The sequence below is a fragment of the Girardinichthys multiradiatus genome, chromosome 8 (assembly GCF_021462225.1).
Source record: "Girardinichthys multiradiatus isolate DD_20200921_A chromosome 8, DD_fGirMul_XY1, whole genome shotgun sequence".
Taxonomy (NCBI): domain Eukaryota; kingdom Metazoa; phylum Chordata; class Actinopteri; order Cyprinodontiformes; family Goodeidae; genus Girardinichthys; species Girardinichthys multiradiatus.
This window is the reverse complement of record NC_061801.1, coordinates 42,097,753-42,119,674: the sequence shown is the minus strand read 5'-3', so window position 1 is coordinate 42,119,674 and position 21,922 is coordinate 42,097,753. Positions and strand designations below refer to the sequence as shown.

The window sequence follows — 21,922 nt, the reverse complement described above, 5'->3', positions numbered from 1 at the left end:
AGTCCTGTATGTAAACTTCTGGTTTCAACTGTTTTTATATTAAACAGCACTTTAAGATCTTTCATTTATTCATATCACAAAAAGAGAACTGCTGCATTTCTTCACCAGTTTTTATTTTCTGACAGAACAACGTTAGCAGAGATCATGAGCAGAAATACTCTGAGCTCCAGAACTTCACATCACCAGAGGCACCATGAGGAACAGACAGTAACAGGAGGAGCTGCTTCTACAGGAAGGAAGCCTTAAATACAAAGTCATGTGATTAATTAACCCATATCATACAAAACATGTATCATACATATATACACAAGACTGATGAAGATCGTTCCATCATCTTCTGTTCTGCTTGCTTTGTTTTTCCTGAAGCTCAACAAGACAAATGATCCCATGAAGATGTGAAATAATTTGCCTTTTCTCTACAGTAACTTCTTGTTTCCATTAAACAGTGGCTGCAGAAATCTGGAGTCCCTCAGGGCTTTGTAATGGGCTCCTGTTTTTAGGTTACCATCAAAGCAGTCAAAATGCAACCGTTAACAGAGCGTTTTAACGAAGTTAGTGTCAAGTTTTAGGTTTTTACTGAGTTTCTGATCAGATTAATGGAAAAAGGCTGAGAGGAGAATGAAAATAGGCAGAAAAACACGTCAAAACTTTCATTTTTAAAGTCATTACAGTTACTCTTTAATGTGACGTGCACAGAGTTCACAGTCAGAACGCCACATGATGGGCTGCAGCAGAACCTTCGGGACTGCAGCAGAACCTTCAGGCCTGCAGCAGAACCTTCAGGCCTGCAGCAGATGGAAGCCTCTCTCCCAGTAAGTAATTCATACATTTCAGCTCAAGTGCAAACAGTTTTAGAAACATTTTTACAATTAAATTACTCTACAACATGAACATGGAGGAAATAACTAAAAATATAAATAAAGTATAATGTGACCTTCATCAGAGAGCAGCTGCTGTACATTTGTGAGCATGCTCAGTCACTCAGCAGCAAGTTCAAGAGGAAATCAGCTTCATTCATAAATTACAAAAACAGCAGTAAAATTCCTTCACAGCGCCTTCATGGACCTGCAGTGATGCTGGAGGTGATGACTGAGCAAAGTGTTGAGAAGGTTTCCCTCAGACAGTGCTGAGATGTTGGGTTGTTAACATGCATGTTGGGAGGAGAGGTGGGTTCATCTCTGCAGGCAGCCAAATCAGACGTCGTCGAATATGCGGTTCCGAGACGAGGACATGGACAGATAACGCCCTCCTGCAGGCCTGAAAACACAGAATAAACAGCTGCTGGTTCTGTGTTCATGATGGAAACTTCAGGTCCGCTAACGAGTTCTTCTCTGAATCAAACCGGTCAAGAATCAAAACTGGGTTTCCTGTGTGGAGGATTTAATTCGTGAAATACAGAAATGCTAAAAATCTGGACCTAAATATATTTAGAGAAGTTAAAGGAAACATTAGAAACATTTGCTGACATTTTGTTACTTTACAGCCGATAACTTCAAGAAGGAAAATGATCCAAGCTTCTCAGCATGTTTTACCAGTACAGGTCCAGGATCATGGAACAAAATGCTTCAACACAAAACACATTCAGTACCACAGAGTCCAAACGTCTGCCAGGCTCTGATCAGCAGCTGCACCATTAAGACCAGGTGTGTGTGTGACGGACGTCCCGTTTACCTGCCGGATTCGGCGTCCAGAGGGTCGTCTGTCAGAGCATCGGCGTTGAAGTCCAAAGGTTCGGCATCCTGAAGCAGCTCGATGCAGTCCCTCTCCACCCGGGTCCCGGAGCGGGAATATTTAGCCTCTGATGGTCAGAAACAAGGAATAAGTTCTGTTAGGGTTCTAAAGAGGCCTGGTGTGATATATGCCTATTTTCTTCTTTCTTCCATCACTCTGTGACCTGCAGCCTTCTGGGTAATGGCGTTAGTGTCTGTTGCCAGGAGACTCTGTCCAACTGGCTGAATATGACATTAGCATGAACAATGCACTTGGAATATATAAGCCAACCGTGTCACGTTCCAGATATGAATACAGCCATGAGGATCTCCAGATCTAACGGGAGTAAAGACCCGACTCACGTCTGTCCCTGCTGGACTCGGAGTAATTGGTCTCCTTCATCTCATGGCTGCTCCGGTTCCTCGCAGTAAAGTCCTCCCTCTGGTTTCCATAACGTTCCTTCCACTCCTGAAACACACCCACACACACACACACACACACACCGTGGGCTGTCAGACCTACACTGAGCAGCTTAACGGGCTGCTTCAAGATCTCAACAGAATCGTTCAGCTATCTTCTCCACTAGATGGCAGCAAAACATCAACAGCTGATGTAAAGCCCGGGTTTAACCTGGTTCTGAGTTGGAACTTTTCTATTATCCACTCACTCTCCGTCGGTTCTCTCCATCTTCCATCCTCTGCCGCTTCCTCCTCTCTGTGGGAAACAAAACCCGGTTTATGGATCATTAACAGTTGGTTTGGTTCTGTCCGGACACAGTGATCATTATTCCGGTCTCACCGCGTCGGATCAGCTCCTTTCCCTCGTCGATCAGGTCAGAGGTCATCTCACTGTCGTCCATGAACTGCTGGAAGCCCAAGAGGTTCAGGCACCGTGTTCCCAGACTGATTCAGAACAATGAAGAACATCGTTAGTGGATCCTGGCTGCTTTATGCTTTTAGGAGAATTTTGTCACATTTGAACCAAAAACGTACAAATTATTCATCTTAATAATATTAATTTCTGCCTTTAAAGTCTCACTGAAATCTGAAGACCTGCTGACCTGAAGTATGTGGCGATGCAGAGGATGACGATCAGCATGGGGTAGTAGATGTAGAAACCGTTGGCGATGAAGGACAGAACTCGCATCGATCCCATGATCTGAAACACAGGATCAGAAGAGCTAAAACTGGATCACGCAGGTTCTTCTAATCATTCATGAGACTTCATGGGTTCTTACAGAGGTGTAAGCCGTCTGCAGCTTCTGCTGGTGGGAGATGGCTGAGTCCATGTGGATCAGACCCAGGAAATTCAGGCACAGAGGAGGAGTCAGGCGGCAGAAGAGCCTGAAGATAAAACAGCCTAATTAATTCAACTTATTTTACCATGTCTGGTTCTGCTCCTCCTGTAATCGGATCACAGACATGTCTGTCTCATTCAGAACCTGCGTTTATGGACAGCACCAACATGTGACTGATTCTGTTCATCTCTAACATGTAAATAGTTTCCTCGTGCTGAAACTACTGCAGGGTGACGGCTGCTGCACTGACATGCCGCTGAACTGCAGGCTGTAAGCGTCCGTCTGGTGGTGGGAGGCCAGGTAGTAGTAGTTAAAGACCCGGATCCGGAACACGGTGGAGTAAACACAGGTGCAGAGGAAGAAGATGGTGATGAAGCACGCCATCTGGTGGAGAAACAACAGATTACTCCTAAGGAACCACCTGAACAGAGGAACTATTACAGGTCCTTCTCAAAATATTAGCATATTGTGATAAAGTTCATTATTTTCCATAATGTCATGATGAAAATTTAACATTCATATATTTTAGATTCATTGCACACTAACTGAAATATTTCAGGTCTTTTATTGTCTTAATACGGATGATTTTGGCATACAGCTCATGAAAACCCAAAATTCCTATCTCACAAAATTAGCATATCATTAAAAGGGTCTCTAAACGAGCTATGAACCTAATCATCTGAATCAACGAGTTAACTCTAAACACCTGCAAAAGATTCCTGAGGCCTTTAAAACTCCCAGCCTGGTTCATCACTCAAAACCCCAATCATGGGTAAGACTGCCGACCTGACTGCTGTCCAGAAGGCCACTATTGACACCCTCAAGCAAGAGGGTAAGACACAGAAAGACATTTCTGAACAAATAGGCTGTTCCCAGAGTGCTGTATCAAGGCACCTCAGTGGGAAGTCTGTGGGAAGGAAAAAGTGTGGCAGAAAACGCTGCACAACGAGAAGAGGTGACCGGACCCTTAGGAAGATTGTGGAGAAGGGCCGATTCCAGACCTTGGTGGACCTGCGGAAGCAGTGGACTGAGTCTGGAGTAGAAACATCCAGAGCCACCGTGCACAGGCGTGTGCAGGAAATGGGCTACAGGTGCCGCATTCCCCAGGTCAAGCCACTTTTGAACCAGAAACAGCGGCAGAAGCGCCTGACCTGGGCTACAGAGAAGCAGCACTGGACTGTTGCTCAGTGGTCCAAAGTACTTTTTTCGGATGAAAGCAAATTCTGCATGTCATTCAGAAATCAAGGTGCCAGAGTCTGGAGGAAGACTGGGGAGAAGGAAATGCCAAAATGCCAGAAGTCCAGTGTCAAGTACCCACAGTCAGTGATGGTCTGGGGTGCCGTGTCAGCTGCTGGTGTTGGTCCACTGTGTTTTATCAAGGGCAGGGTCAATGCAGCTAGCTATCAGGAGATGTTGGAGCACTTCATGCTTCCATCTGCTGAAAAGCTTTATGGAGATGAAGATTTCATTTTTCAGCACGACCTGGCACCTGCTCACAGTGCCAAAACCACTGGTAAATGGTTTACTGACCATGGTATCACTGTGCTCAATTGGCCTGCCAACTCTCCTGACCTGAACCCCATAGAGAATCTGTGGGATATTGTGAAGAGAACGTTGAGAGACTCAAGACCCAACACTCTGGATGAGCTAAAGGCCGCTATCGAAGCATCCTGGGCCTCCATAAGACCTCAGCAGTGCCACAGGCTGATTGCCTCCATGCCACGCCGCATTGAAGCAGTCATTTCTGCCAAAGGATTCCCAACCAAGTATTGAGTGCATAACTGTACATGATTATTTGAAGGTTGACGTTTTTTGTATTAAAAACACTTTTCTTTTATTGGTCGGATGAAATATGCTAATTTTGTGAGATAGGAATTTTGGGTTTTCATGAGCTGTATGCCAAAATCATCCGTATTAAGACAATAAAAGACTTGAAATATTTCAGTTAGTGTGCAATGAATCTAAAATATATGAATGTTAAATTTTCATCATGACATTATGGAAAATAATGAACTTTATCACAATATGCTAATATTTTGAGAAGGACCTTTATTAATAAAACTAAACGTATAAATATTAAAGAATCTTTTATTTTATAATGGAGGGAAATGAGAGATTATCCAGAGATTTAAATATATGTATATATTTTATATAAATTATATAATTTATATAAAATATATTAAATATATTTCACATGAATTGATCGATAGAAAGGAACATGATGCATCTCATTATAGGTCCAGTGTAGAACATCTCACTGAGCTGGAGAACATCTCACTGAGCTGGAGAACATCTCACTGAGCTGGAGAACATCTCACTGAGCTGGAGAACATCTCACTGAGCTGGAGAACATCTCACTGAGCTGGAGAACATCTCACTGAGCTGGAATGCCAAGACAGAAAGACATCAGCGATGGACAGCTGTCCACGTGTCTCACCTCGATGTAAAGGTAGTTGTAGTCTCTCTCAGCCAGCTGGATGAAGACGGCAAATAGAGACAGGACGGGTCGGGTGCTGAAGAACGTGCACTCGGACCAGACCACGGCCACGCTGAACAGAGTCAGAACCACTGAGAGCAGCCGGTAGAACCAGGGCTTCAGGAGACACTCCCAGTACCACTCTGGGACAAAAACACAGGCAGGTCAGACCCGTTAATGAGCTGTGGGTCTGCGGACGGGATAACCTCTGGTGTTTCCCGTCTGCCAGTGCCGACCCACCTACGGTCGGTGTGTAGATGTATCTGCAGAACCAGCCGGCTGGCTCACAGGACGGGAAGCTGTGGACAAACTGGTGGCTCAAACTGGTCTCGTTCTTGGCTACGTCCTCCAGGTGGATGGCCTGCTGCAGGAGGATCTGCCACTGGACCCGGGTCCGGTTGTGCCTCTGGACCACGTAGATGACCTGAGGACAAAAGGGTGGTAATAAGATGGCAGACACCAGAACTGAACTGTCAGACGTCCGGTCCAGGTGTGTCTCTCACCTGTTTGTGCAGCTTCACCAGGCTCTTCTCAGTCGGGTAGGTGTTCTGTTTGTCATCAAAGTCTTCATAATCATCCATGTTCCGACCCATCTTCTCCTGATAATCCACGGGACACTGGAGGGGAAGGGGGGCAGTCAGCTGATTAACACAGACTCCACCTGACCCACCTTCATCATGAACAGAACCGATCTGTCCTCTTACTTTTCTCAGAATCGTGTCGATGCATTTCCTCAGCGGATGGTTGTACTTGATGGACTCGCTGACCTTCCTCACCTCCTGCAGCAGACCACATTCACAGTAAAACCCAGGACCCAAACATCTAACCAAGCTCTGACCTTCACAGCTGCTCACCTCCATCACGTCCTCCAGGTTCTCCTCTGCGTCCGCCTTCTCGGTCATCAGCTTGGAAGCCTTGAAGTAGGTCTTCATGAGGAGGTGTCCGTGTCGCGAGGCGTTCCAGTAGGAGCGCGGGATCTCCACCAGTCCGTAACCCAGCAACAGCACGAGCAGGAACAAACCCCAGGTGTTGGCCGCCGTGATGCCGATGGTCTGCAGCTCGTACCTGAGGGACACGTGGGGAAGGAAAACTGGGTCAGCAGCAGGTTCTAGTCCTTCTCCCAACACTGGAAGCAGTTCTGTGTCTGATGGTACCAGCTTTCTGGATGGCTCCACCAGAACCTTAGACTCAGTCGTTCCCACCATTGATGAGGTCCTGGTCATTTCATCATTTAGTACCTTTGTGGTTTTGGACCTGACTTGTTTTATGTAATGGTGCCGTTTCATACTGACTGGGCCTCAGTTCATACATTTTACTCATAGTCTGCAGCCGGGTTCTACATGTGGCTCCGGAGCTGCGAGCGGTTCTTTGGACTGAATTTCCACAGCAGCGCGATACTAAAAGTACCAGCAATATTTTTTAAATCATTTCTTTCTCATCATCAGGTTGGAAACTTTTTATATCCAGGATTTCCATAAACATCCTGGTCCCATAGAAGGAAATGTTTCCATCTTGATCTGGTAAAACTTTTATGGTTTTTTTGGTTTTAAAACCTAAAAACAGAAATAAAATTATTTTTAAAATGAAATTTCCTACAGTAGATATTTGAGTTTTCAGAACATCCTTTAACATTAAAATGAGTTTTATTTAGCTGGATTGCTGGTTACTGTATGACTAATAAATAGTGTCTAGTTTCTTCCTGTTAAAAGGGAGTTTTTCCTCTCCACTGTCGCTACATGCATGCTCAGTATGAGGGATTGCTGCAAAGTCAACACCAGTGACTGTCCACTGTCTCTACATGCTCATCCAGGAGGAGTGAATGCTGCAAGTCACTGACTGGATGCAATCTGCTGGGTTTCCTTAGATAGAAAAACTTTTTATCCAATTTGAATAAATAACTGAATCTGACTGAACTGTTCAATGATTAGGATTAATTGGAATGTATGAACCTGACTGTTGTGAAGAACCTTGAGACGACATGTGTTGTTAATTGGAGCTATATAAATAAACTGAATTGAATAGTAGTCAAAGTGGCATTTAATACTCCCTCCTTGAACCGCCACCTTAACGTGGTGGAGGGGTTTGAGTGCTCAAATGATCCTAGAGGCTATGTTGTCTGGGGCTTAAATGCCCCTGGTAGGGTCTCCCATGGCAAACAGGCTCTAGGTGACGGGTCAGACAAAGAGTGGTTCAAGAATCCCTCATGACGACTACTAAATCGAGCCACGTGACGTCGCCCGGTACGGCAGAGCCGGGGTCCCACCCTGGAGCCAGGCCTGGGGTCGGGACTCGTCGGAGAGCGCCTGGTGGCCGGGTTGCTCCTCGCGTCTCTCGTCCGGGCCAAGCCCGGACGAGAGACGCGGGACCATCCCCCAGTGGGCCCACCACCTGCAGGGGGAACCGTGAGGGACCGGTGCAAAGAGGATTGGGTGGCGGACGAAGGTGGAGACCTCAGCGGCCCGATCCCCGGATGCTTAGGCTGGCTCTAGGGACGTGGAATGTCACCTTGCTGGGAGGGAAGGAGCCTGAGCTTGTGCGGGAGGTCGAGAGATATCGACTAGAAATAGTCAGGCTCGCCTCCACGCACAGCGTGGGCTCTGGAACCCATCTCCTTGAGAGGGGTTGGACTCTCTTCTACTCTGGAGTGGCCCACGAGGAGAGGCGGCGGGCTGGTGTGGGTTTGCTTGTTGCCCCCCAGCTCAGCAGTCTTGTGTTTCTGGTTTACCCCAGTGGATGAGAGGGTCGTATCCCTGCGCCTCCGGGTTGGGGAGAGGTCTCTGACTATCATTTCAGCCTACGGGCCGAGTGGTAGTGCAGAGTACCCGGCCTTCTTGGCGTCCCTGTCGGGGGTGCTGGATAGAGCCCCTCCCGGGGACTCCATTATTCTGCTGGGGGACTTCAACGCCCACGTGGGGAACGACAGTGACACCTGGAGAGGCGTGATCGGGAGGAATGGCCTCCCCGATCTGAACCCGAGTGGTGTTTTGTTATTGGACTTCTGTGCTAGTCACGGATTGTCCATAATGAACACCATGTTCAAACATAAGGGTGTTAATCAGTGCACTTGGCACCAGGACACCCTAGGCAGGAGGTCGATGATCGACTTTGTTGTCGTATCATCAGATCTTCGGCCGCATGTTTTGGACACTCGGGTGAAGAGAGGGGCGGAGCTGTCCACTGATCATCACCTGGTGGTGAGTTGGATCCACTGGAGGAGGAGAAAGCCGGACAGACTTGGCAGGCCCAAGCGCATAGTGAGGGTCTGCTGGGAATGCCTGGCGGAGCCCTCGGACAGGGATGTATTCAACTCCCACCTCCGGGAGAGCTTTGACCAGATGCTGAGGGATGTTGGAGACATAAGAGTCAGAGTGGACCATGTTCTCCGCATCTATTGTCGATGCTGCTGCCCATAGCTGCGGCCGTAAGGTCTGCGGTGCCTGTCGCGGCGGCAATCCCAGAACCTGGTGGTGGACACCGGCAGTAAGGGATGCTGTTAAGCTGAAGAAGGAGTCCTATCAGCTGTGGTTGGCTTGTGGGACTCCTGAGGCGGCTGACGGGTACCGTGAGGCCAAGCGTGCTGCGGCCCGGGCTGTGGCAGAGGCAAAAACACGGGCCTGGGAGGAGTTCAGTGAGGCCATGGAGAAGGACTACCAGTTGGCCCCGAAGCAATTCTGGCAAACCATCCGGCGCCTCAGGAGGGGGAAGCAGTGCTTCGCCAACACTATGTACAGTGGGGGTGGGGAGCTGCTGACCTCGACTGAGGACATTATCAGGCGGTGGAAAGAGTACTTCGAGGATCTCCTCAATCCTGCCATCACGCATTCCGTGGTGGAAACAGAGGCTGGGGACTCGGGGTTGGACTCTTTCATCACCCAGGCTGAAGTCACCGAGGTGGTTAAAAAGCTCCGCCATGGCAGGGTTTCGGGGTTGGATGAGATCCGCCCACACCTCTTCAACATTGCGTGGCGGTTGGAGACAGTGCCTTTGGACTGGCAGACTGGGGTGGTGGTCCCCCTACATAAGAAGGGGAACCGGAGGGTGTGTTCCAACTACAGGGGGATCACACTCCTCAGTCTCCCTGGTAAGGCCTACGCCAGGGTATTGGAGAGGAGAGTCCTGCTGATAGTCGAACCTCGGCTTCAGGAGGAGCAGTGTGGTTTTCGTCACGGCCGTGGAACACTGGACCAGCTCTATACCCTCTACAGGGTACTCGAGGGTTCATGGGAGTTTGCCCAACCGGTTCACATGTGTTTTGTGGACCTGGAGAAAGCATTCGACTGTGTCCCTCGTGATGCCCTGTAGGGGGTGCTCCAAGAGTATGGAATCGGGGGCCTTTTATTTGGGGCCGTCCGGTCTCTGTACGAGCGGAGCAGGAGTTTGGTCCACATTGCCGGCACTAAGTCGGACTTGTTCCCGGTGCATGTTGGACTCCGGCAGGGCTGCCCTTTGTCACTGGTCCTGTTCATAACTTTTATGGACAGGATTTCTAGACGCAGCCAAGGGCCGGAGGGGGTCTGGTTTGGGGACCAGTGGATTTCGTCTCTTCTTTTTGCGGATGACGTGGTCCTGCTGGCCCCCTCTAGCCAAGACCTACAGCATGCGCTGTGGCGGTTCGCAGCCGAGTGTGAAGCGGCTGGGATGAAGATCAGCTCCTCCAAGTCCGAGGCCATGGTACTCGACCGGAAAAGGGTGGATTGTCCTCTTCAGGTTGGAGGGGAGTTCCTGCCTCAAGTGGAGGAGTTTAAGTATCTCGGGGTCTTGTTCATGAATGAGGGAAGAATGGAGCGGGAGATCGACAGACGGATCGGTGCGGCTGCCACAGTAATGGGGGCGCTGTGCCGGTCCGTTGTGGTGAAGAGAGAGCAGAGCCGAAAAGCAAAGTTCTCGATTTACCGGTCGGTCTACGTTCCTACCCTCACCTATGGACATGAACTTTGGGTCATGACCGAAAGAACGAGATTCCGGATATAAGCGGCTGAAATGAGCTTCCTTCGTTGGGTGGCCGGGCACTCCCTTAGAGATAGGGTGAGGAGCTCGGAGTAGAGCTGCTGCTCCTCCACATCGAGAGGAGCCAGTTGAGGTGGCTCGGGCATCTATACCGGATGCCTCCTGGACGCCTTCCTCGGGAGGTGTTCCAGGCACGTCCCACCGGGAGGAGGCCCAGGGGACGGCCCAGGACACGCTGGAGGGACTATGTCTCTCGGCTGGCCTGGGAACGCCTTGGGCTCCCCCCAGAGGAGCTGGAGGAGGTGTCTGGAGAGAGGGACGTCTGGGCGTCTCTGTTGAGTCTGCTGCCCCCGCGACCCGGTCCCGGATAAAGCGGAAGACGACGAGTACGAGACATTTAATATAAAGTTTTCAGATAATTATATACAACTGATTGAAATTTTACATGATATTATAGATCTGAGCTTTTCTGTCCACAGTTTATGGGTTTCAGGCACCAAATAGTTTGTTTACAGGAGGTAAGGATATGAAAATGAGGAACAAGCTGAAATGAGTCGCATTAATAAACAATGAATGTCTTCATGGCTCCACTCATTTTTATTGTCCCGTTTATCCAGAAGATGCCATCAGATGTGGGAAAAGATTTCATTACAGTTAATAATCTTCTTTAACTAACTTTCTTTAAAATAATCCATAACCGACTAGAACTTCTAAGGGATTAAACTGGGAACCTGGTTTTTATTCAGTCGAATGTTTGAAACGACTGAATGAGAAAAATTATCCCTGTATAGATGGTTAACATTTCTGGGTCTGAGAAAAAGTCTGACATCTAATCAAGACATTTTAGAATAAATGATAGAATTAGTTTATCATTGGCTTTATAACGTCCAACGATACCTAAAACTCAGACGAGACGAGATTTTAATCAAACTTTCAGGTCAAACATCGGCTGAGATGCAAAGACATTTTCAGCATTGTTTTTCCTTTCTGAATTATCTTCACAGGTGCTGTCATGGTTCTGAAGGTGTTGTGCCATTGCTAGCTGCAGTTTACCCTATCATCTTTTACCTGCGCTTACATATTGCTCATGTCTTGTCTGTCACCATTTACTGTTTCAACTTGAAACCCAAAATGCTGCCAAACACGTGATTTAAGAGAAGTTGGGGCTTCTTCTATTAGAAGGTCATCAGGAGAGGCCCTGCTGACCACAGCTGGCTAGCACTCGCAAGACAGCAGTTACCTCAACCAGAAACATTGTGATGTTTTACTATCGCTATAATGACAAATGCAGGTTTTAACACCCCTAAAAACATGGCATAGCTCTCATGTTATCCCAAGTCTGTTTCTGATTGGTTGATCTATCCCTGTGACGACTCCTTCCCCAGAACCACTGAGCCAGAAAAGATGAGTAGGGAATCACAAGCCAAACCTAAGGCTGTATTCACACTTGCCACTTTTGGTCCGCTTTAAACGGACCAGAGTTCATTTCCCCCCTTGGTCCAACCGGTCCAAGACCCACTTTTTGAGGTGGTCTCAGTCCGGACTCTGGTGCTGTTCGCTTATGGTCTGAATACAAACCGGCCCCGATCCGAACCAACTACAAATACGTACGTCTCTTTGGACATAAAAAGCCACCATAGCCAATAGCAAAGGTGTGTGTTGTAAGGTAATCATACCTGATGAGCTGTGTGTTGCTTAGCAACGCTACCGGCTTGTTGCACGTAGAGAACGTCGGCGTTCAGCAAGCAATTCTCCGACAGGTTCCAACATTATAAATGGAACAAAGTCTGTTGAATGAGCTGCTCTTCAGCCTCACAATAATATTGCATCTTTAATAACGGCATAAATATGCAGAACAGAGGAGCTGAACGCAGAACGTCTACAGATGTTTTCCTACATTACAGATTCACATATGGTCTGTTGAGGCATCAGTTCCCTTTCAAATGGAGCGCTTCTGCTGTTAGTTTGCACTTTCTGTTTTCCATGTTTTCCCTGTTTGACCCCAATGATTACTATCTTTTAACAGGCAACAGAGACTTCATAATTCATTTTATTTATGGTTTTTGGTTGTTTATGTTGGATATTTAAAATGTCTTCCAGTTCCTGTGGTAAATGTTCTTTAGAAATAAAAGTTTATTGATCTTGAGAGGGTGGAGCTACTCCCATTAATTATCATTATATTAGTTTAAAATGGCCTCCAAGCCATCCATGACCTGGGCCAGAACTGGAATCCTGTCGTCACCAGAGGGACCTCCTAGCTGACAGAACCAGCTGTTTGTTCAGTTTGTCCTGGAAGCTAAATGTGGAAACCGCTAAATCACCAAAGTTGAACCCCTTGTTTTACTTGCAGTGACAACACTGACATGTAACCAATATTCAAGAAACCCAGTCTGACTGCAGAGATCTCAACACACTGTTACCAGGGTTAGGGTTAATGGCCTCACCAGGAAAGGTGCCACTCAGGATGGACCGCCACGTAGATGAGCAGAGAGCCGAAGATCAGCAGATAGGTCCCGTAGTAAATGGCATTCTCGATGAGCGCTGTTTTGATCTTCCCAGTGATGGAGAACCCTCCGGAGCGAGCGTACGACTGCATGAAGGGCAGCAGCAGCCTGGGAACAGCAGCAGAAGGTCAAAGTAGGTCCTAAACCAACCAATAGGTGATGGTGAGTCAGGGTCCAACTGACCAGGTGAGGCACTGAGAGGTCCAGTACACCACTCTCCAGAACACGGGCATGATACCTTCAGGAATGTAGCTCCACGGCTTGTAGCACAGCGTTGGAACACTTCTGAGAAACATAAAGCATAAACATAGAGCTGTTCTGATGAAAATTAAAAAGAGAGATCATATTTCTCCTATTTTAGCTTCCCTTCATTGGCTCCCTGTTAAATCCAGAATATAATTTAAAATTCTCCTCCTCACATATAAAGCCCTTAATGATCTAGCTCCATCATACATCAGAGATCTGATTGGTCCATATGTTCCTAACAGAGCACTTTGTTCTCAGACTGCAGGTTTACTGGTGGTTCCTAGAGTCTCTAGAAGTAGAATGGGAGGCAGATCCTTTAGTTATCAGGCTCCTCTCCTGTGGAACCAGCTCCCAGTTTTAGTCCGTGAGGCAGACACCCTGTCTACTTTTAAGGCTAGGCTTAAAACTTTCCTTTTTGATAAAGCTTATAGTTAGCTCAGGATAAACTAAGCCACTCTATCTTTCTTATTTTTTACCTCCGCCTTCTTCCCTCCCTGTTGGTTGGAGTAAGGGGGAGTCAGGTTTAGCCTAAACCGGCTCAGTCATGGTTGAGGTGCAAACACACCCTCCATTTCTGCTACCTGTATGACCCCTTCTCTTTTCCAATGGTTATAATCAGTCTGACAGAGAGGTATCCCCAATCCTTGTGGTTTTTAGTATAACAATGACCATCAGTGGGACCCTTTGTGGGGTTCCTTGAGACGACATTGTTGTAAATAAGCGCCGTTTAACTAAATAATTTGAACTGAAACTATCTGTGTAGTTATGCTGCTATAGACTTAGGCTGCTGGAGGACATAATGACCACTTTCACCCTCTTCGCTACATTCTCATACTACTCTCCAATTTTGCATTATTTGCTGTTATTTCAGTTTTTAACTTTGTTCTCTCATTTCTCTTCCTAGAAGCTACACCTGGCCTTCCCATAGAAAGTACTCCTGGATCAGTGCTTCTTTGTTCTCTTTGTGTCTCTGCTCTGTTCTCTCAAACCTCCAGTCGGTCGTGGCAGATGGCCGCTCACACTGAGCCTGGTTCTGGTTCTGCTGGAGGTTTCTTCCTGTTAAAAGGGAGTTTTTCCTCTCCACTGTCGCTACATGCATGCTCAGTATGAGGGATTGCTGCAAAGTCAACACCAGTGACTGTCCACTGTCTCTACATGCTCATCCAGGAGGAGTGAATGCTGCAAGTCACTGACTGGATGCAATCTGCTGGGTTTCCTTAGATAGAAAAACTTTTTATCCAATTTGAATAAATAACTGAATCTGACTGAACTGTTCAATGGTTACGATTAATTAGAATGTATGAACCTGACTGTTGTGAAGAACCTTGAGACGACATGTGTTGTGAAACCAGCGCCGCTTCAGCCTATGAACCTTTCATCCCGTTGGGTTTATTCTTGATGAAAATAAAACAGATCACTGCTGTATTTACTAACCAGGAGCCAGATGACTCATCTACAGCTAAACCTAAAGAGTCCACTAGATGTCTCTGTTACCCCGCACAGAGTGAACCCTGACCTTTTAGTTGGAGCCATGGTTGCGTTGGGTGTGGTGTGGTTGGTCGGGCTGATGGTGGAAACAGAAATATGTTCTTCATGGTCTTCGATGCACTGCCTGTAGATAGTCTGTAGGGGGCAGAAAGACAAAAATCACCTCAGGGTTTAAAAGAGCCCAAACACTCGTCTTCATCACAGCCGTTTCTCCATGTTCTGTTAAAAGCTGAAGATTATTTTACTGTTTAACCACAGAGAATTATGCACCAGTAAGACTTACTGGTTTAATAGAACTGAATTAGAGTGACTGCATCAACTAACTGGAACTACTTTCCTGAAACCGCTGAACCTTCTGCAGGTTGGTACTGACCGTGCTGACGTCCAGGGGTAAGATGAAGACGATGAGGAAGCACAGGTACCAGGCCAGCAGCGTGCCGAACAGAACCATTCGTTGCTGCTTCTTGAAGTCTCCATACCGGTGCAGCAGGAACAGGGCCAGGAAGAAGACCAGAACGATCTCGATGCCGAGCGCCGCCCCGCTCATGGTGCTGCAGCGACCCCAGCAGGTCCAACAGAAACCTGCAGGAGGTGATACAGAGAGAGACCAGCAGAACCAGTCATAGATCAGCAACCGAGTAACTGGGTCAGAATGAGAACATCTTAGCTGTTGCACAAACAGAACCAGGACCAAACTACAGAGTTTCTGACTTTTCTGTCCAGGAGACATATTTGTGTCTGACTGGGCCACAGTTTAAGAAAACTGGTTAGATTCATCTCTCCTCTGGAAACCTGACCCGTTTCAGGGCTCAGCAGGTTCCAGCATCAGTTACCATGGTGAAGGGAACAGATAAGAGGTTTGTAAGATGGACCTTCATGGTGGCACCTGGAGATCTGGACCATGAGAGAGCAGAGCTGTGTCTTCACTCCACATTTCCCAGTGAAACCAGTTCAGAACCCAGGTCTGTGTGACACTGTGCTGGTCTGCAGTGGAGATGATGATGACGATGAGCTTCCTCACTAGAAGACTGAAGCATTCCAGACCTGAAGGCCTCTTCGTGTTCCTTCTCTGTCCCACAAACACAACGGACCAATCAGAGCCAGGAGACACAGGACGGCCAATCAAACTGAAGAGGTTACGTAACAATCTGCTGAAACCTGTAACCATGGGAACGATTCATCCAGCAAAGCACTAGGCAGCATAAGTTGGTTCCTCACCATCAATCTGAGCCTGACACCTGCAGGATTCATGACATCACAGCCAGAGCACAGCCAATCAGGTTTCAGAACAGGTACAGGCCTGTTCCCAGTGTCCAGGTGTCAAAACAACAAAACCTTCCTGTCATACCAGCCCACGCTATAAAGTCAATGAGACCCCAGACTCCATGCAGCATACAGTACTTTCCCCAGTGCTCCCCTCCCCCACATGTTGCTACAGACTTCTGGTCAGCAGAAAGAAGGATACCAGATTTTAATAAACAACAACGAAGGTTATCATAACTATGCAGACGACACACAGCTATACGTTACGATGTCACCAGGTGACCATGAACCCATTCAAGCGCTGGGTAAATGCTTAGAAGAAATCAATGCATGGATGGGCCTAAATGTTCTTCAGATGAATCAAAACAAAACTGAAGTAATGATCTTTGGACCAAAGGAAGAGCGTTTAAAAGTTATCACACAGCTTCAGTTAATACAGCTAGAAACCACCAGTCAGGCTGGAAACCTGGGTGTAGAGATGGACTCAGACCTGAACCTTTAGAGGAACATAAAGACAGTAACAAGTCAAACAAATAAATGTCATGACTAACATTAATGTGACTCTAATTATCAATATTTTATATTATTAGTAAGAATATTTGTTGCTTCATATTAAACATTTAGCTTTCAGTTTTGTGTGAATATTGTGATGCATTCAGTGAAAATCTCATACCAAGCCCAGAACGTCCAAGTGCTTTCTTCACTCTTTCAGGAACAGTTCTGGGTTTTCTGTTCAGGACTTTACTGCAGATTCCTGATTTTCTTTCCATGGATTGTGACCTCCAAACGTTTCTTAGTTGTAGTTTAGAATCAAACTAATTATTCACATCAACATGATGCTTTATGATGCATTTACAGAGCTGAAAATGTGGGAGTTTTCTGTTTTGATGCATTGAATGACTTGCTGATCACTTGTCAGACCAGTGTTATAGAGATTCTTTCAGCTGGGAACCAGTTTTGTCTGTGATCATGTGATCTCCTGATGGTTTGGAGGGGTCATGTGACTCAGATCATGTGTGTCGTGTAGCTTCTCTGTCAGTCTAAAGTAGTCCAGCGATTGATGAAGCCAAATGATGAAGGTTTAGAACCAGATACCGTTACTTCAGTTTATTCCCTTAATGATCCAATAATCTTTCTACTCATCTCTCTGATCAGTTCTGTTTCCATGGAAACATCCCTGATCCAATGATGTTAGAATCATCCAACATCCATAGCTTCTGATTGGCTCCTCACTGTAGAAGCTTCCATCTGGTGTCCAATCAGACTTCCTTCCTCCTGTAGGAGAAGATGTGGAAAACCTTCAGTTGTTCTGGTGAGGTTCTCAGATCTGGGTCACACATCAAGGGGTGGTATAACTGGGTTTTCAAGCACATCTGGTTCCAAAGAACATTCAGTGTGTTCCAACATCTGGACCTCAGTCCCAGAAAGGTTTAGGGTCTGTTTGAAGGAGAATTAAGAGAGTTTGTCTCCAGAGGAGACCAGAACCAGACATTTACTGCATACGGTTCTGGGTCAGGCTTTTTCAGTTGACACAGATTTCCGATTTTCTGTAAGATCTGACTTGTCAGGTCCAATTTGGACCGACTCCAAAGGACCATAAAACAGAAAAGGCACTGAGGGCAGTTTGATAGAGGTTGGAACAGAAAAGGACAAGATGTTCTTCATTTTTGGTTTAAAGGATCTGTTCATGAGCTTCAAGTTTTTAGTTTGATCCATTTAAGTTTATGATTTCTTTATATCTGACCGGCTGAGAACCGATCAGTGGATCACAGAAAAATTGGTCTAATCTCTGGTCTTTAGATCTGACAGAGAAATTTAAGGGAAACTGGGTTTAAAGTTGCTGCTGGAGACAAATTCATCAAACATTAATTCCAGATACATTAATAATGACCCCAGCACGCAGCAGCTGTGTTTAACTGGACTGTTTCTGGTTCTGATCATCTTCATCACAGTAAACTGATCACCAACATGCTGTCTCAGTATCCTAATAAAAAAGTTCTCAGAGAGACTCACTGCGCATGACTGGTCTCAGAAAACGGAAGTCCAGACTTCCGGGTGACTCAGTAATCAACTGATCCTGAACTCGGTCTGAAACCCAGATCCAATAGACCGAACCGAACCTGTCTTGCTCAGACTCAAACCTGTCACAGACTGTTGATGGTTTGGATCCATCCACCTGAGCCCACCTAGCTGGGGTTCCGTTCAATAAACTGGTCTGAGCAGAACCACCTAGCAGTCTCCACTTGGACCAGCTGACCCACCTCAGCCTTTCTCAGGTGACGGTCTCAAAGCACCAGATCCTCCGCTGACGTGTCCTCTCTTACCGCGGTCTGTGTGACGCAGTGTCCGCCTCCGGGGGCTCCTCGGACGGATAAAGATCTCCAAGCTTCACGCTGTGCGGGTGTTCGGCTGTGTTCTCCCAGACAATCCGCCGTTCTCCCGGAGGACATCAGCGGAGTAGCATCCCGATTCTCCAGGACAGGACGGTGACGTCAAGGGAGGAAAACACAACGTCTTCCTCTTTGGTTCCCGGCAGAGTGGGCACTTCTGGGCTCCTTACTGCCCCCTGGAGGTGAAATGAATTTACAGCAACAATTGGAATGCTTAAAATGGACCTGAGCCCTCTAGAAACTTGGTGATCAGTTCGTGGTTCATGTTGGCCCGGTACAGATTAAATAAAAAACTAATTCTGAAATCTGAAAGTATTATAAACAATGTTTGGTTCTACTGATCCAATTCTAAGGAAGTCCTAATATCCTGCCTGGTTTGTCAGATAAAAGATGATATCAGGGTATTTATGAAGATGAGAAAGATGACTTGTTTAAATGCTCTGTCCTTCTGTCTTTTGAATAAATAGTGAAACATAATGTCCCTAAACAATATATAACCTGTTTATAGGTACAACCGAGGTTCTGGACTTTGCAGGCAAAAGTCCATCCATGACCCTGCGTCGCTGTAGGGTTGTTCATAAGCTTAATTTAAAACATTAATATTTACTGATAACGTTTCAATCTTAAAACATTTAATTCAACAAAACCTTACATTATTACATCCTATTTCCCCCATTTAGAAATATAAATATACATTCTTGTTCAAAGAAAACTTATAGAAAGAGATTCAAGTTTAGTGTGGAATTTTAAATAAATGAAAACAAGTGTTTTTATTTAGTATCTGTAGCTACTTAGTTAACACATGTTAATAGCTACTGCACTATAAAGGATTTTCTTCTCAACACTCAGTGTTTTTTAATGTTACTGGTGAACTACGGGTCTACATTTATATTTAAAACCTCTAAACAACAATCTTTTCCCAAAGGAATTCCAACATAATGAACAACATGCAGTCTGGTGAAGAAATGAGAAGAAACATCACATTTATTTTAATAAGCAGGAAGGGTCATTGTAATTACCCAGCTGGTTTATAACACGGTCTCATTTTATACAGGATTTAACTGAAGAGACATTTGGTTATTATTATGAAGCTACGTCTAACATGAACAGAATGCATAAACCCTTAGATTTCCAAGTAAATCCTTTTACTGGAGAATCTCAGGGTATAGGGCATCCTAAAGCTGTGCTCTGTAGCTTACACACCGGCTTCCTTTCACTGCTGTGATGACATGAGAATTTTATATGGGACTCAAGTCCCACACCACAAGTTTAAGTCAAGCCTCCAGGTTCCAGAGTCTGACTCAAGTCTGAAGTCCTTTTTTGTGGCTTCAGGTGAAACTTGGGTCTAGTTTTGAAACTCAAGTCTTCATCTCTGGTTTCAGTTGATCACAGAAAGAAATCTTTCTGTGAAATTTTAAAAAATCTGCACTGTGTGTAAATCCTCAGGATCTCAGAAAGGAAGTTCAGGATCTCAGTGGGAACCCACACTCTCACTGGTTCTGTCCAAAGATTCTGTCCCTTTGGACAAACATTTGACAGGACATGGAAAGGATTCTTTTAATGCCCAGGTGTTTTATGTTGAGCTATTTGTTACTAAAATGTACAAACAATTCTAACATTCATGATAAATCGTGAAGTATCTTATATTTAAGATAACAGGGTAAAAACTATCCCTCCTGTTCTCTGTCAGAATATAGTGTAGAGTCTCAGGTAGGCTACATTCACACAGCCTTTAGCATAGCTTAGCATAGCTTAGCTTAGCTTAGCTTAGCTTAGCTGGGTTGTCAGCAGCCTCATTCCCAGTGAGTCCAGAGTTTCCTGGTACCAACAGAACCTTATCAATAATGACCATCTGGGCTACTCTCTACAAAGAAATGAATATATCACCGAAGAGATCTGATTGCATTTCCCTATTAGACACTATTGTGTGATTTGTGTGATGCAACAAATCAATTAATCAAGCAAGGAAACAAAGCAATTTTGATCCAGCTAAATGAAACACAAAATGCCTTAAAGAGACTGAAACAAAGCCTGTAAACAACAACCACCTCAAAGACAGCTAAAGTAGCCATCTTTAGTTACAGTAATAAATAATTATTACTAGATCAAGAAATAATTATTACCAGACAGCACAGTGGATCCCACAGCTGGTCTTCAGGACCTACTGTCCTGCATGTTCTAGTTGTTTCTCTGCCCCTGAAAACCTGACTTAAATAATTGGGCAATCAGCAGGTTTCTGCAGCATCTGATGACACCTGAGAAGGTGGTGTGATCATTTGGATCAGGTGTGAAGGAGCAGAGACACATCTAAAACCTGAAGGACAAAGGCTCCTGAGGACCAGAGCTGAACCACTGCTTAGAGTTTTGTTCTAAGATGTAGAACGAAGCAAAACACCAGAAAAAAATATAAAACAACATGAAGTTCATGTTTTATTGTAATAGTAATGTAGTTTCATTCTGTGTTTCTTAATCCTGGTCCGTAGGAAGTCCTTTATGCTTCAGGTGTTTCCCTGCTGCCACACACGCCTGAATTAAAATAATTGGTGACTGAAAGGCTTTGATTTCATTCTGAGGTAATTCAATCATTTGAATCTGAAACATGAAGGAAATCAGGCCCTGAGGACCAGGATTGAGAACCACTGCTTTAAGAAACAGACAAAAACAACATTAATGTTCAGTTCTTATAGTAGAAAAAAACGTAATAAAACAGAATAAAATGATAAATACCACCGAAAGCTTTGGGATCAAATAAAAAAATAAAACCAAACAAAGAACAACAACATTTGATGATAAACAGATAAAGAAATACAGTAAAATATGTATAGAATAAGACAGAATAACAGTAATACTGATTAGACCAGGCTCAAAGATGGGGTTTAGTTTGTTTCTAAAACATCAACGTTCTCATGTGCCTGTCAGTAAATGTCAGAACCAAACCCGCTGGTTCATGGTGGTTTTGTTTTGTGTGTTTTGGGGGGAAATGTTTGTGCCTCTGAACAGCTGATTTTATGTGTGATCAGCTGGTTTAGGATGTTATTAAATACAGCGCCCCCTACCTGCTTGTAATTCAGAAAGCTGATATGTTGTTTTTCTTTTCTTTTAGCCTTCAGGCTGAATTATGATGAAATCGTAAAATTATATTTGGGTTTGACCCGCTCTGACCATTGTGGTCCTTTATATTAATCTGGTCACTCTTGAGTTCTATTATCTTCTTCCTGCACGACCTTTTGGAAAACCTTCTCATTTCTCCTGGTCCCAGAGCCAATCAATGAACAGCAGTCACATGTAGTCCCGACCCGACCCCGGTTGGACCTGCTCAGGAGTAGGGACCAAAAAACTTGAACTATTCTGTAAACATCTTCCAAGGTTTAGGAGTGAGTTCATAGTTAGATCAGAACCAGAACTGCAGCCTCCGCTCTAATTCATCCCAAACATGTTCAAGAAAGTTGAGGTCAGGACTCTGCAGGCCAGTCAAGGTTCTCCACACCTGCAGCTGTGGACGTTACTGGAATACCAGAACTCATTGATTTGGCACTGGGATGCAATACTTTTGGCAATATAATGTATGTGGACATGTTTTAATTGACAAAAACTACAATAA

The 21,922-nt window shown here is 45.5% G+C and overlaps 1 protein-coding gene across 4 annotated transcripts; it reads right to left on the bottom strand.

Annotated features, from left to right (window-relative positions):
* Positions 1-92: 92 nt before the first annotated feature.
* On the bottom strand, positions 93-21,922 carry lmbrd2b (LMBR1 domain containing 2b). Of its 4 annotated transcripts, none has more exons than XM_047371819.1 (19): positions 20,445-21,922; positions 18,193-18,497; positions 15,042-15,250; positions 14,697-14,803; positions 13,118-13,219; positions 12,875-13,042; positions 6,338-6,548; positions 6,188-6,262; positions 5,987-6,100; positions 5,724-5,907; positions 5,445-5,626; positions 3,258-3,391; positions 2,948-3,053; positions 2,771-2,868; positions 2,509-2,612; positions 2,378-2,424; positions 2,073-2,178; positions 1,672-1,798; positions 93-1,257 (listed from the first exon to the last, which is right to left on the bottom strand). In XM_047371819.1, exons 3-19 carry the CDS (start codon positions 15,213-15,215, stop codon positions 1,194-1,196), a joined length of 2,103 nt encoding a protein of 700 aa, XP_047227775.1. In that variant the 5' UTR covers positions 15,216-15,250; positions 18,193-18,497; positions 20,445-21,922; the 3' UTR covers positions 93-1,193. The 4 variants fall into 4 exon arrangements, with proteins under 4 accessions (XP_047227775.1, XP_047227773.1, XP_047227776.1 ...); XM_047371817.1 differs by having other exon boundaries at positions 18,256-18,497; positions 20,445-21,916; XM_047371820.1 differs by lacking the exon at positions 18,193-18,497.

What these genes read in the sequence shown, in the direction of transcription:
- lmbrd2b (XM_047371819.1), bottom strand. Translation starts at nt 15,215, where the DNA reads ATGAGCGGGGCGGCGCTCGGCATCGAGATCGTTCTGGTCTTCTTCCTG. An exon ending in CCTGAGTGGCACCTTTCCTG is followed by an intron (nt 6,549 to 12,874) that starts GTGAGGCCATTA and finishes CGTGTCCCTCAG; the next exon opens with GTACGAGCTGCAGACCATCG. An exon ending in ACAACTACCTTTACATCGAG is followed by an intron (nt 3,392 to 5,444) that starts GTGAGACACGTG and finishes TTTCTCCACCAG; the next exon opens with ATGGCGTGCTTCATCACCAT.